Source organism: Triplophysa dalaica, chromosome 11 (genome assembly GCF_015846415.1).
Source record: "Triplophysa dalaica isolate WHDGS20190420 chromosome 11, ASM1584641v1, whole genome shotgun sequence".
Taxonomy (NCBI): Eukaryota; Metazoa; Chordata; class Actinopteri; order Cypriniformes; family Nemacheilidae; genus Triplophysa; species Triplophysa dalaica.
In genome coordinates this window covers 197,292-212,500 of record NC_079552.1, presented here as the reverse complement: position 1 = coordinate 212,500, position 15,209 = coordinate 197,292, and the positions used below count along the sequence as shown (strand labels likewise).

The window sequence follows — 15,209 nt, the reverse complement described above, 5'->3', positions numbered from 1 at the left end:
CAGTGGAACCTCTACCTCCCTACGGCGGCACACTTCATAGAATACTACCTGCCCTTCGCCGTCAATGAGTCTGACCTGCACGACGGCTGGCCCATGACGTGTATGGAGAAGACCATGCTCTACATGTCCAAATATTCCGATTACTTTCTGGAGGTCTCTTTACAAGGTCAAACTTCTGCTCCACAGTTTACACCCATAATGTCTTTTAATGAGAGGAACACTTGGTTGTGGTGCTTCTATGCGAGCGCGATCAAGTGTGTGATGATCTTTCGCACTGATTCTAGAGCAGTGGTCTTGGATTTTGGGAAATATACAACTACACTTGTGAACAAATTGCCAACAAGACTTAATTGAAGCTTCTCGAATGAATCCTGAACGGCCCTTTCATTGGACTAAACATCAAAACATTATAGATGTGATGTCACAGGTCATGTGTGTCAGCTTAACCAATGGAATTAAACAGACGTTATATTGTCAAATAAAACCGACAGCGTTACAACACATATCGTGATTTTATCATGCTGCAGTATATGACATTTCTTCATATCATGTCACTAGACTTCATACACTAGTATATAATAGTTTACATTTACTCATTTGGCAGATGAATAATAGTTCTAATCCTTTTAAAGGGATTTGAACACCGTGTTTTTCTCTCTGACAGATCATGCTTTTCTGCTATTCGTCCCGTCTCTGGTGGCGGCGGCGTGTGTGGCGTCTTCTCGGGTAATCTTGCGTCTGTCTCCCGCCTGGCCCCCCCGTCTCCAGTGTCTGACAGCGTACAGCTGGGAGCAGATGTTGCCCTGCGTGGAGCGTCTCTTACTGTGAGTTCATCTCATTAAAGCTTTCTGTCATACATCCTCAAAGATGATGAGTCGAGGTCTAATATTACCTGCAGAGAAAAAGTTGAACGTTAGTTTCTGGCTGTTTTTGAAATAATTGCTGTGCAAATGTCACAGCACGTGTCATTTTTGAGCTGCTAATAAAAGGCAATCGCAACATGAACGACCCAAATGCAAAACGTCCTTTTAGTCAGTTTGAACTCCTCGATGTATTTTCTTTCACTCCTCCAGCGCACACGACAGCGACGTAAAGGAAGCGAACAAGCAGAAGTGCCAGCAGTCGAGCGCTCCGTCTGCGCAGGTGGGTTACCCCATCCAGGGTCAGAGCGTGACCTTGCATCAGTACGTGCAGCGGCCAAACTCGCAGTACATCCAGCAGAGCTGTCAGCCGGTGGTTGTGTCTGCTCAGGGCAATGCAACGTATCTGACAGCATCAATGCAGGCGTCCACGGCCCCCCCGCATGGCCTCGTGCAGACTCACACCATTTCTGCACCCATGGATGCTAAAGTGAATATGCCCGCTAGAGCTTATCAGGTGAATGCACTGTACCCGTGCGCAGCGCCGTGCTTTGACAGGTGAGGGGCCGGACCGGACTGGACTGGACTGGGGGAGTGTTTTTGTTTTGTTATGTGTGTGTGTTTGGCACTGGGAAATCCCGCAGCGGATGGAAGCCCACTGCTCTTACACGTGACCTGAACCAACGAGCCGCTGATTTCTGTCCTTTTATTTTAAAGAATGAAGATGAGACGCGTTCCATCACAATAATGTGATTATGAGGTGTCAGGTTATCAGAAATGTGTAATGTCATGATGCTCTTGTGCATTAGTCACTGAACTCTACCTTGTGCCGTTTCATTTATTGTGTTAAGTTGAATGAATAGTGGCATTTTGATTTACAGGCGTGTTTCATAAGTGAAGACATCATGGCACGTGTGAAGGGACTGTGGTTTTTACTAACTTTACCTCACTGAATGTAGACTTATTGTCTTGTGACCTTATAAATGCACTTTGGTACAGCGTTTTTCTTTCTTCTTTATTTTTAATAAAATGCAACATTGTTGTAGCTAGTTTTAGTGTTGTTGTGTGTTCCATTGGGCTGTAATGGGTAGGTCCATGATTTAAAAAGTGCCTGCAAATATTTACTTGAACATTCACGTTTGAAACTTCTGATACAGAAACAAGACTTTTAATAGCCGAACTTGCTCTTGCTATGAGAAGAGTTGGCAAATAAAGCCTTTTAAGTTGAAGAAGTGTTAGACTAAACTATGATTGCTTTGATAGCAGTGAAAAGGTCAAGGGTTAAATGCCCTAAGCACGCACACATTCTGGTAATGTACCATAAATGCACTGTATGTTATTTACAAATAGGAGTCAGTTGCACTCTCATTTCCTTAAAATATGTAAATAATTAGTCTTCAAGAGTCGCAATAATTGTTCGTGTTCTGAATGTAATGTTATTTGCAAGAGAACTTTCTGGGACTTTTATTTTGAAAACGCGCATTGCTGATAACGCCGATCTCTGCAGAGATCAGTGGAGCTGTTTGAGAACATACTAAACGATAAATGTTTTTTTTTATGCGTCTGATTTTATAAAATTTTTATATTATTGTAACAGTGCGACTCACGCCGCACTTGTCCCGCAGGAAAACCACCCGTGGCGTCATATCCGGTCAGTAGGAAAACCTCTAGAATATTACAGCAGTTTGTGTGTGTGTGTGTTTAAGCGCGTGCAGCAGCTGGTGCTCTTCTGACTTAACGTGACATTACAGAAGACATCAGCATCACTTCAGCGGACAATATTAACACTTTAAACACGGACACTTGTCAACAGGTAAGCAATAAAGACATTTATGACACACACACAGAGCTGTCAGACGTGTGTGTGTGTGTGTGTGTGATTGTGTAGTTTCTCTCAGATGTGTGTGTGTACTCGTCAGCCAGTGTGTTTTTAATGATTGAATGTGAACATTTCACCATAATTGAATAAATATTATTGTGTAAGTATTAACATATTTAAAAGTCATGACATTATAACGCGCACGCACGCACGCATATGTAGAGCTGACTGACACTCCAAACGTCACCTAAATTCTTACGGTTAAACCGTCAGGTCTGATAATACCGCGAACACATCAAGAATCATCACGATAACCCGTCAGTGCACTGATAAGACATTTAAACCTCATGGACAGTGATGTTATTATGGGCTGTTTGGTGGATGGGTTAGAAGACAGTCAACTGTCTACGATTGACTGCAGGTTGTGTATAATTGTGTGTGTGATAAACAAACAAACACAATGATTATTAATTACAGAGTAGTTTCAGTCTTTCATTCTGTGTGTGTGTGTGTGTGTGTGTGTGTGGTGAATCACACTCCTCCCACAAACTGGAATTTTCTGGAGTTTATAAGTTTAGTTCTTTCATATTCACATACAGACTTCTAGATTATTATTTAACCCTAAACATTACTTCCAGTTGTTTTTCTGTTTGTTAAATCAGCAGACCGTTGCATAAACACAACTTTCTTCAGTGGAACGCAACAGAAGATATTTCGAGAAATGTCTCTGTGGTTTTGTGTTCACACAGTGGAAGTCAATGGAGTTCAGTGTTGTTTGATGATCAACATTCTTCAAAATATCTTCTGTTGTGTTCTGAAGAAGAAGAAACTCACGACATGAGCGTGAGAAAATGATGACAGAATTCTCCTTTAGGGTTGATGTGTCCCTGTAAGAATGAACTGAACTAGCAGGTTTAAATCTTCCTTTTAATGACACTGACCTAAAAACGTTTGAGATGACTAACATGTGACAGACCAGCCGTCTGAGCAGTTTCTGCTGGCCAGATGACAACATGAAGCTTGTTTTCTTAAATGATCTCTTGAAAACTCATTTGACAGGTGTGTCCGGGCCGTGGTCATGCTGTGTTGGGGTAACGCGTCATACGGGCAGCTGGGTTTCGGTGGGATAGATGAGGAGATAGTTCTGGAGCCCAGGAAATGTGAGTTCTTTGAGGGAAAGCGCGTGCGAGATGTGGGATGTGGCAGACGTCACAGCGTCTTTCTGCTGGAGGACGGGACCGTCTACACGTGCGGCTGTAATGATCTGGGCCAGCTGGGACATGACAAAGCACGCAAGAGGCCAGGTAGAGTCACACAGCGTGACGCTTCATTTCCTGACGGACCCATGATTTGTGATCAGCTGAATCCCTTTGGCCTGTTTCAGAAAGGAGGTTTAGTGAAAACTCTGAGTATGAGGGAAACTCTGGGTTTTGCGTTTCAGAATGTGAGGTATGTCAAACCCGAGAATGCTGGGTAACTCAAGCCCGTTTCTAAAAGAGACGTCACTTATAGTCAGAGTCAGTAACCACAGGGTCATCTGTGTCAACTTAACCAGAGGTCCCCGGCTCAATTTTTTTTTTTTTTTTTTTTTTTAAAATTCAAGACCAACATCTGGAGTGATGTTAAAATAACTGTAATGTTATTAAGTGATCAATTCATTCGTAGATTGTCAAATTTCACATATAAGAGGGGGTAAAATGAGCATCATAATTGTATTATTACTCCGAGATCAGTATATATGTGAGTAAATCTGTTCATTTGAGCAATCGTTGAGGCATTTAATGCAACAGATGAAAGCTGAAAAATGAAGAGAGTGCACTTTATGTGTTCTTTTTATGAAATGTGCATGCTTGTAACTCCAGATCTGTTAGATATACCTCAATGTCCTTTTATATTCTTCTAAAAGACCCACTTGTCTTTTGGAAACTACATTTTTAAAGCCCTATAAGCTTCAGTCCTAGAGAAATGAGGATCTCAATCCAGCGTCATGACAAAACAGTTAAAATGGACACATTTTCAGTCATCAAAAACTAAATGTGGGTCATTATTTTTAAATCAGTAACATAATTTCTATTAAAGTGGAATGTCTGAAGAACAAATAATGTTGAAACTCCTTCTATTCAAACATCTGCACTAAACATGACCGCTGAAGACACATTAACTTGCTCTGAATAGGTTATCATTCAGATTCTATATTTCTTTGAGTTATATGGTTATTCTGATGAAAGGATGTTGTTTATTATGGCTGAGCACAGATGATGTGAGGAATTGCTCCGTTTGTTATAATCTACTAAATCAATTACATTTTGAAGATGCTCAAATGAAAGTTGCATCCATGTCAAATGTGGTGAAAATATACATCTGATAGCTTACTGATATTATAAATATTTTGTAGAAGGATCTTAGTTAAGAACTAAGATTGAATACTTGAATGCTTTTTAAATGTGTTGTTTTTTATGTGGGACAGCAGTTTGCACAAATTCTGTAGAATGACCCTGAGATTTCATTAAATGCACATCATTTGTTCATAATAACTGTTGTCTACAGGCCTTTGCCATGTTTAATTAGAGTTTTTGTCCCATGGCGAGTCCAGAGTGGCTATGGAAAAGTGTGATGTATGCCATGAAACATGAATTTGAGAGGTTAAGGATGTTCAAACTTCACACCAGCATCCCCAATCTGCACCAAGATGTGAGGGCCTGATAAATGCTTCTTGCAACTTTACAATTTATTTTATTTTATTAATATAGTTCTTTTCACAATGTGCATTGTTCCAACGCAGAAGAAAATAAAAAAAACTGAAAAGCACCCAAAAGGTCAAACACAGCAGAGCTCATGGTGTGTACAATGACAAAGAGTCTTGTGAAGCTACAATGAGTCTCAATATTTAGTATCATGATTAAGTTTTATGCATGTGAGGGCAGTGTGGTAGGTCTCTTTACAAAAGTGTATTTGATGAACCAAGATTTGCCTGTTTAATTATGAGAACATTCCCTGCTTCCACAGCCAGACAAACTAGATCAAACACTATCCTCTGCTCTGATTTATTTCTATTCATCGATATCACCTCAATCTAGAAAGAAGATTCTACACATTATTTTTCCAAATGAATCAAGTAGTCAGCACATGCTTATATAAGTCTGTGTGCTGTCAACCACCACTGGTCCATACAGAGGGTTGCTTTATTAAAAGCCATTTTGCCACACTTCATTCTGAAACCCTTATCAGATCTACATTTTCACCACATTTGACATGGATGCTTTCATCGATGGCATAAAATGCATCAAGGATTGCTCAAACGAACAGATTTACTCACATATATACTGATCTCTGATTAAAAATACAATTATGATGCTGCTGGTATATTTCTGATCTCATTTTTACCCCCTCTTATATGCCTCCAGACGACAGAAGTAACTCGGCTGTTCGGACACTAAAAAAGTTTCTCATCTAGATTCAGAGTTCATATTTATACTCGCTGTTGGTTAAACCTCCTTATTGAATCGGGACCTGAAACGTTTCATCTATTTGTGTTATTTCAAAATGATCCTAATTAGAAATGGATCTTGATCTTTCTGCTGAAGTTGATCCATCTGATTTAGTGAGATATTCCTTAGAACGAGACACATTCCGGTCAGCGTGACTCCTATAATGTCCCAGAAGTGTCCTGTACAAACATTTCAAATCTAGAGCAAGAATCTGGCGAGTCACTCATGTTGCTCGTAAGGGTTTCTTTCACACGGGTTTATGTCAAAGTGAAGGTCATAATGATCCAGTCCTACATTCAGATGTCTTTTGCTGTAAGAGAAGCCAGTGCAGTGTGATGATGATGATGATGATGATGATGATGTGTGTTTGTCTCTGTAGAGCAGGTGGTGGCTCTGGACACTCAGAACATTGTGTCGGTGTGTTGTGGTGAGGCTCACACTTTGGCTCTGAATGATAAAGGACAGGTGTTTGCGTGGGGTATGGCCTCAGATGGGCAGCTGGGACTGGCAAATACAGAAGAGTGTGTCCGTGTACCCAGGTATACCATCAACGCCTCCATCCCTTCCTCTTCATCTGCAGGGATTAATGTATATGAGGGATCAACTATCAGTCGTATAAATGGTCATTTTTATGATTTAAGCCATATTAACTCATAATACAGCTGACTAACACAATAAAAACATGATCCCATAATGAAAACAAGATTTTTGCATTTGTATTTTAAACGTAGTCATCTCATTTAAGAACTAGACTCTTCATATATATAAGACATAAGGAATAAAGTAACAGAACGGATTTATCACAGAATGGACACTGAGGTTTTCTTTGATTATATCACATGACTGTCTTTGTTTTTGTGTTCTCAGAACGGTCAAGAGTTTATCGGAGGTGAGCATTACACAGGTGACCTGTGGTTACTGGCATTCTCTTGCTTTAGCTCGAGGTTTGTTTCTCTCTCCACACCTCGTGATCCGTGTATATCACACAAGTGTTTCACTGTCGTGATGTGTGTGTGTTTCTCTCTCTCTGGCTGCAGGAGGTCAGATATTCTCTTGGGGTCAGAATAAATACGGTCAGCTGGGCTTAGGGAGTCAGGGCGTTTCTGTCTGTACTCCACAAGTCATTCAGTCTCTTCAGGGCGTTCCGTTCGCCCAGATATCCGCCGGAGGAGCTCACAGCTTTGGACTGACTCTGTCCGGCGCCATCTTCGGCTGGGGACGCAACAAGTTCGGCCAGCTGGGTCTCAATGACAACGACGGTAATAGAAAGTGCTTGTACGGTGTGTTGTGTGTTATACGTGGTGTCAGTGATGACGGTGAGATGTTCTTCAGATCGATGTTTTCCTGCTTTACTGAAGACTCTCAGATCTCAGCGAGTGGTTTATGTTTGCTGTGGAGAAGATCACACTGCAGCGCTCACTAAGGTAAACTTCACCTCCGGCCACATTCATGATGTGTGTTGAATTCTTCACATTGGTTTACATACAGAAGATTCAATTCAACTTTTGTCAAATATGAAACATAACAAAAATGCTTTTGAAAATAGTTATTGCGTTCTAAGGTAAAGTTTCATTTTGTTTTTATGATGTAGTTCAAATATAGTGATGTTGAGTGTGTTGATATCGTTACACACTTGTGTGTGTGTGTGTGTGTGTAGGAGGGAGGTGTGTTCACGTTTGGAGCTGGAGGTTACGGTCAGCTGGGTCACAACAGCACAAACCACGAGGTGAACCCTAGGAAAGTGTTTGAGCTCATGGGAAATGTGGTGACACAGATCGCTTGTGGAAGGTACGTGTCAAATAATTCACATTGTGCACAGGATAGAAGCGTGAACCGCCATTCGTCATAAACTGACATGTCTAGAAGTTCCTATAGTGCTGTGCTTCAGCCGGGTCAGGATGAAAACATCTGCTGTTAAATTCATGATGATCTGTTTCTGCTGCATGTGACGTCAGATACAATCTGTGTGGAAAGTGAGAGATGAATGGCTTGTGTTTTCACCTGCATGTAAGGCAGCACACTTTGGCGTTCATCCCTTCATCAGGAAAGATCGACTCCTTCGGTCTGGGAGGAAACGGACAGCTCGGGACGCGCTCCACCTGTAACAGAATGAGTCCTGCTCCAGTGAAAGGCTGCTGGCGAGCTCACACAGATCCTGTGCCCATGGACACCCGTGAGTTCACACGCAGGGTCTCAAACATGATGGACTTCACCATGACACGTGTTTGACATGCAGTGAGCATCCGTGTGTTGTGTAGATGGTGTTTCAGATGCAGCTGAGAGCTTCTGTGTGAAGAGAATCTATGCTGGAGGAGATCAGAGCTTCGCTCACTACGCTTTACCTGAGGTACGTCATCTTGAGTTTGACAGATTAGTGAAGGAGAATAAGGAGGACCAGACTTGATTCTTTAGGGTTTCATGCAGATTGAATTGAATTATTCTTCCTGCGATCTCTCCTAACTTCAGAGAAACATACAGTGATGGGTGTGTTTAATGTGCCGTCAGCTCTCAACTTCACATCAATAAAATTCAGGCCTTAAAGCGGGCGTATGACACGGGTTTCTGTCAATCTCATATTAATCTTAAGTACCTATAGAGTAGTATTGCATACGCTGTATCTTCAAAGAGTATTAAGTTTGATCGTATTTATAAAAGATAGATACAGCTTTACGATTGTTTCTGAAATCATACGATGCGTGTGGGGGGGAGGGGGAAGACTGAACTAAAGCACATTGACAACAAAACACAGACATCAGTTTCACTTACTGCATGCGGTTCATGTCCGGCATCTTTTAGCGCTGGGACCACTCCATAAATCAAACCATCTCCAAATTCAGCGTTATATCCACAGTTTATATAACATTCATCACTCAAATGCAGTGAACAAACAAACACCTGAACTTCGCTCTCTGTCTCTTTCTCCTGCTCTTCTGTGGGCATGCTACGTGCTTTTCCGGGGAATTGTCCAATAAGGGACTAAGAAAATTGTTACAAAACAGTTTTATGTTTGAAAAATACTTTCTGAAACCTGTGCGATTGCTGGGGGAGTGTATCGAGCACAGAAATACTACGTCATATGCCCAACTCGTTTTTTGTCATGTTGACCATGTTAAGAAGTCAGAATGCATGACACATCATTGCACGGCCGCTTTAACATACATCGCAATGTTTCTATTGAGTCCATTACACTTGTGCTAGTTGATAAATGTAGATGTGACCAGTCTCTACCAAATGATTTTCTTTGGGCACACAGCGGACATCATATTTGTGACCTCTACATTAAACACATCCAGAGAGAAGTGAACACACACACACAGCAAGTGCACTTCAGTTGTTACCCGCCAGCCCTGAGAATATATAGTGATCCTCTTGAGTCTGTGTGCAGAATTGTCACGTGTATCTGGATGTTTTTCTTCATAAAGGTGAAGTGTGTGTTTGTGTGCCCGCAGGACAACGTTCCTCCGCTGGATGTGAGAGTTTGTAGCCCCGGCGGTCAGATCTGCACTCTCACCTCTGATCTCATTCAGATTTGGACGAGGAACACGCATGGGAGACTGTCAGCAGAAATCGCAAAGTACTGACATCACGACTGTGTGTTTACACCTCACACAATCAATCCCACACTATAGTGATGATGTGATGATGTCTGTTACAGTGAGATTGATCTGGTGTTCTCCTCGGCCAGTTGTCTCAACGGAAGCTTTCTGTCCACGAGGTGATGACACACACATTCATGTTGTCATGCTGTCGTGTGCTTGTTGGTCATGTGATGGTCTAATGTGTGGTGTGGTGTTGTGTAGTAATCCAGGTCATTACAGCACTAACAGCAAGTGCTCGGGTGTGGACATAAACATGGCTCGTCTGCTCTATCACAGACTCATCCAGCATCATGACCCTCATGTCTCACAGATCGTGAGTCTCTTTCTCATTTCTACACATCAGCCTTCTGTCATTTACTCGCCCGCTTCTGTTCTGTGAGTCACAACATCACAGGTCCTCCTGTGTCCCACAGAAAGTGTAAGCGGGTGAGGATGACAGGATTTCAATGTGGAAGTGTTAACAGTGTTTGGTGTTTTCTGAGGCAGATTGCTGCTAGTTTAGAGAAGAACGTCCTGCCCAGGTTGAGCGGTTCTCCACCAGACGTGGAAGCTTTGAGACTTTACCTCACACTGCCCGAATGTCCTCTCCTGAACAACCCCAGCAACTACACCACGCTGACCATTCCCTTCGCCAAGTGTGTCATCAGTCTGAAAGACGCTCCGCTCCGAGTGCTCGGTACATCACATCAGAAAAGATTTGGTAACACTTTCCTTGAAGCGTGTATGTATAAAGAGTTATTAAAGGGTAAAATGCATTGTAATTCTTCATAATGTGTGTTGTAATGCATGATATGTAGTTGTAAAGAAATATAACCAATTTAAAATGTTTGAAATGTAACAACAATTATTTATAAGACATTACAATGCTTTAAAACTACTTTTATAATGCATTATACATGCATGCTTCAAGGAAAGATTTCTCACACAAGCACTGTGTTCTGGTTACAGGAGCTCTATAGTATGTGCAGTATAAAGAAGGATTGATCAATATGAGACTAGAATGAAATATCAATCATATAAAAAGGTACAGTTGAGTTGTTTGCAGGTGTGCATAGGACTGTATACTACAGTTGTGTACTGAACATTTATATAACCACACAACATAAAGTAACAGAGTATAAGATATACAGGTAAAATGACTCCGAGCTAACGACATTCACACCTGACACGTAAGACAACATGAACAGACACAAATCTGGCGAAGTGAACATGTGCCTGTAGAAAGTGTGTTGTCAGACCTCTTTAAAGTCCCTCTGAAAGTTCGAAGGAATTCAGCAAGTTCAGCTCAGAAACGTCTGGCTCCAGAATCACAAGACACACATGAATCTAGAGGATAGATAAGTGTTCACATCACTGTGTCTGCTGTGCAGGTAACTGGTGGTCCAGGTTGGAGCCGGTGGTCTTTCAGAGGCTGGTGGAGCTCTATAAGGAGGTGGTGGTGTATCTGTTACGCATGCAGAAGCTGGGCATCTCTCACAGTGAGCAGAGAATCTTCACCTGCTTTCTACACACTTCCCTCAAACTGCTGGAGATCCTGCACGCGGTGAGCGACAACAACACCGTGTGCTTTGACCTAAGACATGCTTTGTGTACTGTGTGTCCGAAGTAATATTTGTCTGGTCGCAGGTCAACGAGCGCGCCGGCCAAATCATCCAGTATGACAAGTTTTATATTCACGAGCTGGATGAGTTGACTGACATCAGGAACGATTACGTCACCTGGATTCAGCAGCAGATGTTCTCTGGAGTGAGTTGTGCTCATGCACTCAAACACAGCAGATCAGCACGAGCAGAAGATGACATGTGATGTGTTTCTGACAGGTCGTGGACTCTCAGGTCACCCTGTGTAAATACCCCTTTGTTTTTGACGCCCCTGCCAAGACCACGCTGCTCCAGACAGACGCCGTCATCCAGATGCAGGTGAGACTGTGTGAGACTGTGTGTGTGTGGGAGATTTTACCCTAGTAAACTCACATCACATCATGTGTGCGCTCAGATGGCGGTGGATCAGGCGCAGAGGCAGAACTTCACTTCTCTCTTTCTGTCGGGCGGAGGGGTGGAGTCGGTCAATCCCTGTCTCATACTCATTGTGCGGCGAGAGAACGTGGTCGGAGACACCATGGAGGTGCTGAGGAAGTCCAAAAACGTGGATTACAAGAAACCTCTCAAGGTATGAATGAGCGCGGCTAGTTTAAGGGTTCATATGATCACTGGTGAATGACAGCAGATGTCGTAACAATTTCATTCTTTTCAGAGAAGTGTCTCTGACAGTATCTGAATGTCTGATGTCTAGTGTGTGTTTGACGCTGCAGGTGATTTTTGTGGGTGAAGAGGCTGTAGATGCCGGCGGTGTGAGGAAAGAATTCTTTCTGCTCATGATGAAAGAGCTCTTGGACCCAAAATACGGCATGTTCAGATACTACGAAGACTCTAGACTCATCTGGTTCGCTCATAAGGTCTTTGACTCGTTGATGATGATATTGATGTGTGTGAGCTGTAAATGTGAAGCTTCACTCACAGCCGTTGTGTTTGAACACAGACGTTTGAAGACATCGATCTGTTTCATCTGGTGGGTGTGATCTGTGGTCTGGCCATCTATAATCTGACTATAGTGGAGCTGAACTTTCCTCTAGCACTCTATAAGAAACTGCTGAAGAAAAGTCCAACGCTAGAGGACCTGAAGGAGCTCATGCCCGACGTGGGAAGGTGTGTGTGTGTAATGCGTGTGTGTGTTTGTGTGACATAAGCTGTTGTGACTAATGTTGAGTTCTTAACTTCTTCAGGAGTCTTCAGCAGCTGCTGGATTATACAGAAGAGGATTTAGAAGAAACTTTCTGTCTGAATTTCACCGTAAGAACCATTTGACAGTTCAAAGGTTATTCATAATGTCCTCATGAAGAACACACAGTGTCTCTCTCTCATCTCTGTATACCAGCACATGCTGTGTTTCATCATTCTAGGTCACAGAGGACAACTTTGGTGCTACAGAAGTATTAGAGCTGATACCTAATGGGATGGACATCAGTGTGAACATGTCCAACAGGTGCTGTGATATCACACGCACACACGCACACACACACACACACACACACACACAGCTGTCTGACTCCGTTCATGTTTTTCACAGGCAGGAGTTTGTCTCTGCTTACGTGGATTATATTTTCAACACTTCTGTGGCTCCTCAGTTCATGGCGTTCTACGCTGGATTTCATAAAGTGTGCGGAGGGAAAGTTCTGGAGCTTTTTCAGCCCAGTGAACTGCAGGCCATGGTCATAGGAAACACAAACTATGACTGGAAAGAGTTAGAGAAGGTAACAAGAAGAGTGCATCTGCTGTGTGTGCATTGTTTCAGCACCTGATTGACTTGAGGAATGATGAAGAGCAGTTTAAACACACATCACAGGACAGTCCTTCATCTGACAGAGCAGCTCTCCTTGGACTCAAATACATATACAAATGTGATGTCTTGAGAGATATTTGTATAATAATTGCTTTTAATTAATGACCCCTCGGGTTACATGAATGGGAATTCTTCCATGAATTACTCCCTCTCAAGTAGTTTATCATCTGTATGACCTCTGTTCTATGACCAGAACACAAATGAAGGTCGTTTCTGAAGCTTTCTGACTCCTCCATAGATTGCAACGCAACCAAACTTCAAAGCGCTGAAGTGTGTAAAGACATCGTATAATAGTCCACGTCACTCTGGTGGTTCAGTATTAATTAATATAATGTGACGAGGATACTTTTAGTGCACAAACAAACAAAAATAACAACTATATTCAAAAACTTGAGTCACATGACGGTGCATCCGGTGTCAGCATCGCTCGACGCATGACTCTTCTGATGTACAGCCTGTGTGGTCAGAACGTTGATGCGTGGAGCGATGTTGATACCAGATGCACTTTCATGTGACTCATGTGTTGAGTTGCGATCTATGAAGGAGTCAGAAAGCTTACAAAACTTCCATTTGTGTTGTGGGGAAAAACAGGTCATTCAGATGATAAACTTGAGTAAATACTGGCAGAATTTTTTGGTCTGTGTTCCCCTTTAACCATCAACACATGATGTGTACAAGACAAAATTAACAAAATGTGGTTCAGGTATTTATTCTACAGAATTATTTGGCATAAAAGCAAACAACAGTGTATGAGGACAGAGGAGTTTTAGTTTAATATACAAACAATCAATCAAACAGTTGAGAATCTATCACGTTTATGTGTGGATCAGTTTTCCTGTGTTGCGTGAGTAGATGATGTTTGACAGTGTGACTGTGATTGTTTTCAGAGCACAGAGTATAAGGGGGAGTACTGGGCAGACCACCCCACCATCAAGATATTCTGGGAGGTGTTTCATGAGCTGCCTCTAGAGGACAAGAAGAAGTTTCTGTGTATGTAAATCAGTTTTACTTGTATGAATGTTTGAAAAGACTGAACGTGAGCTCCATTTATATGACGACTGGACCCAAACTCATTGAGTTGATTTGCTGCTGTTTCCTCATCTCTTGTGTTCAGTGTTCCTGACGGGCAGCGACCGAATTCCCATTCTAGGTATGAAGAGTTTGGCGCTGGTCATTCAGCCCACGGGCGGCGGCGGGCAGTATTTTCCTGTAGCGCACACGTGCTTCAACCTGTTGGACCTTCCCAAGTACACTAACAAAGAAACACTGAGAGAGAAACTGCTACAGGCTGTTGAACACAACCAGGGCTTTAATCTGGTCTAACAGCCATGAAGCGCTCCGTCTGAGAGACGCACAATCACAATCACTGACTTTCATCACATCTGGAAACTGTGTTTTTGCTTATTTACTCGAGGGATAAATGACTTGATATAAGAAAAGATCCTTGTTTTCTTTGGTTAAAATGTCACGGATCCCATGTTTTCATTATTTTAGATGTTCTTAAATAAACTTCAAGAATTCGTAAGCGGCCTTGAAGTTTCTTTTGCTAAACCAGATAAATGGACTGATACTGGTCCAGTGTTCTCATGTTTTGATGTTGTCATCTCACATCAGCTTTATTGTGGATGAATGAACAGTTGGTTTTCTGCACATTATTTTGTCATGAAACAATGATGTGCATCTTCTTCAGGATCTTCTGCACTTGATGCCTTAATTCAGTTTTTCTTTTTGTATAATTTCCTTTTTTGAGTAAGTATCACAATCTGATTTAGAGTCCAGACACGTGTCTGATGAAAATCAATTAATAATAAACATCAATCACAATAAAAGGCTACTGAGAGCGTCCCATCTGATCAAACTTAAAACTGCTGTTAGTCTTCTCATCACACACACGTCTGCTTCCATTCACCTGTACCTGTGTGTGTGTATAAAACTGTGATATATCAACAAATGCTGGTTGGAACTTTTCCAGTCTTTGTAGATTGTAAATAAACTCAATTTTTTCTATTGATGTTTGTGTATTTCTGCTTATGTCTGATTTTTT

The 15,209-nt window shown here is 42.0% G+C and overlaps 2 protein-coding genes across 4 annotated transcripts in view; both read left to right on the top strand.

Annotated features, from left to right (window-relative positions):
- ccnj (cyclin J) overlaps window positions 1–1,816 on the top strand; it is a 6,805-nt gene extending 4,989 nt beyond the window's left edge. The window contains exons 4-6 of the mRNA XM_056761135.1: window positions 1–166; window positions 665–824; window positions 1,074–1,816. The exon at window positions 1–166 is cut by the window's left edge and continues 134 nt beyond it. Of these exons, the coding sequence (XP_056617113.1) occupies window positions 1–166; window positions 665–824; window positions 1,074–1,422 (675 nt within the window). The 3' untranslated portion in view covers window positions 1,423–1,816. The remainder of the gene's footprint in view (window positions 167–664; window positions 825–1,073) is intronic.
- A 544-nt stretch (window positions 1,817–2,360) lies between these two features.
- Window positions 2,361–15,176, top strand: herc4 (HECT and RLD domain containing E3 ubiquitin protein ligase 4). Of its 3 annotated transcripts, XM_056761048.1 has the most exons (24): window positions 2,361–2,673; window positions 3,739–3,983; window positions 6,547–6,706; window positions 7,035–7,111; window positions 7,205–7,426; window positions 7,500–7,591; window positions 7,825–7,955; window positions 8,180–8,340; window positions 8,426–8,514; window positions 9,617–9,741; window positions 9,823–9,882; window positions 9,968–10,079; window positions 10,253–10,442; window positions 11,137–11,309; window positions 11,393–11,512; window positions 11,587–11,685; window positions 11,762–11,935; window positions 12,078–12,221; window positions 12,305–12,471; window positions 12,549–12,615; window positions 12,726–12,808; window positions 12,893–13,076; window positions 14,053–14,155; window positions 14,280–15,176. In XM_056761048.1, exons 2-24 carry the CDS (start codon window positions 3,758–3,760, stop codon window positions 14,486–14,488), a joined length of 3,168 nt encoding a protein of 1,055 aa, XP_056617026.1. In that variant the 5' UTR covers window positions 2,361–2,673; window positions 3,739–3,757; the 3' UTR covers window positions 14,489–15,176. The 3 variants fall into 3 exon arrangements, with proteins under 3 accessions (XP_056617026.1, XP_056617027.1, XP_056617028.1); XM_056761049.1 differs by lacking the exon at window positions 2,361–2,673 and having other exon boundaries at window positions 3,741–3,983; window positions 6,552–6,706; XM_056761050.1 differs by lacking the exons at window positions 2,361–2,673; window positions 3,739–3,983 and adding an exon at window positions 4,012–4,128.
- Window positions 15,177–15,209: the final 33 nt, after the last annotated feature.

Bases quoted from the DNA above. Each gene is read 5' to 3' on its own strand.
- herc4 (XM_056761048.1), top strand. From the start codon at position 3,758: ATGCTGTGTTGGGGTAACGCGTCATACGGGCAGCTGGGTTTCGGTGGG. The intron at 8,341-8,425 runs GTGAGTTCACAC...TGTGTTGTGTAG, and splicing joins TCCTGTGCCCATGGACACCC to ATGGTGTTTCAGATGCAGCT. The intron at 12,616-12,725 runs GTAAGAACCATT...TCATCATTCTAG, and splicing joins CTTTCTGTCTGAATTTCACC to GTCACAGAGGACAACTTTGG.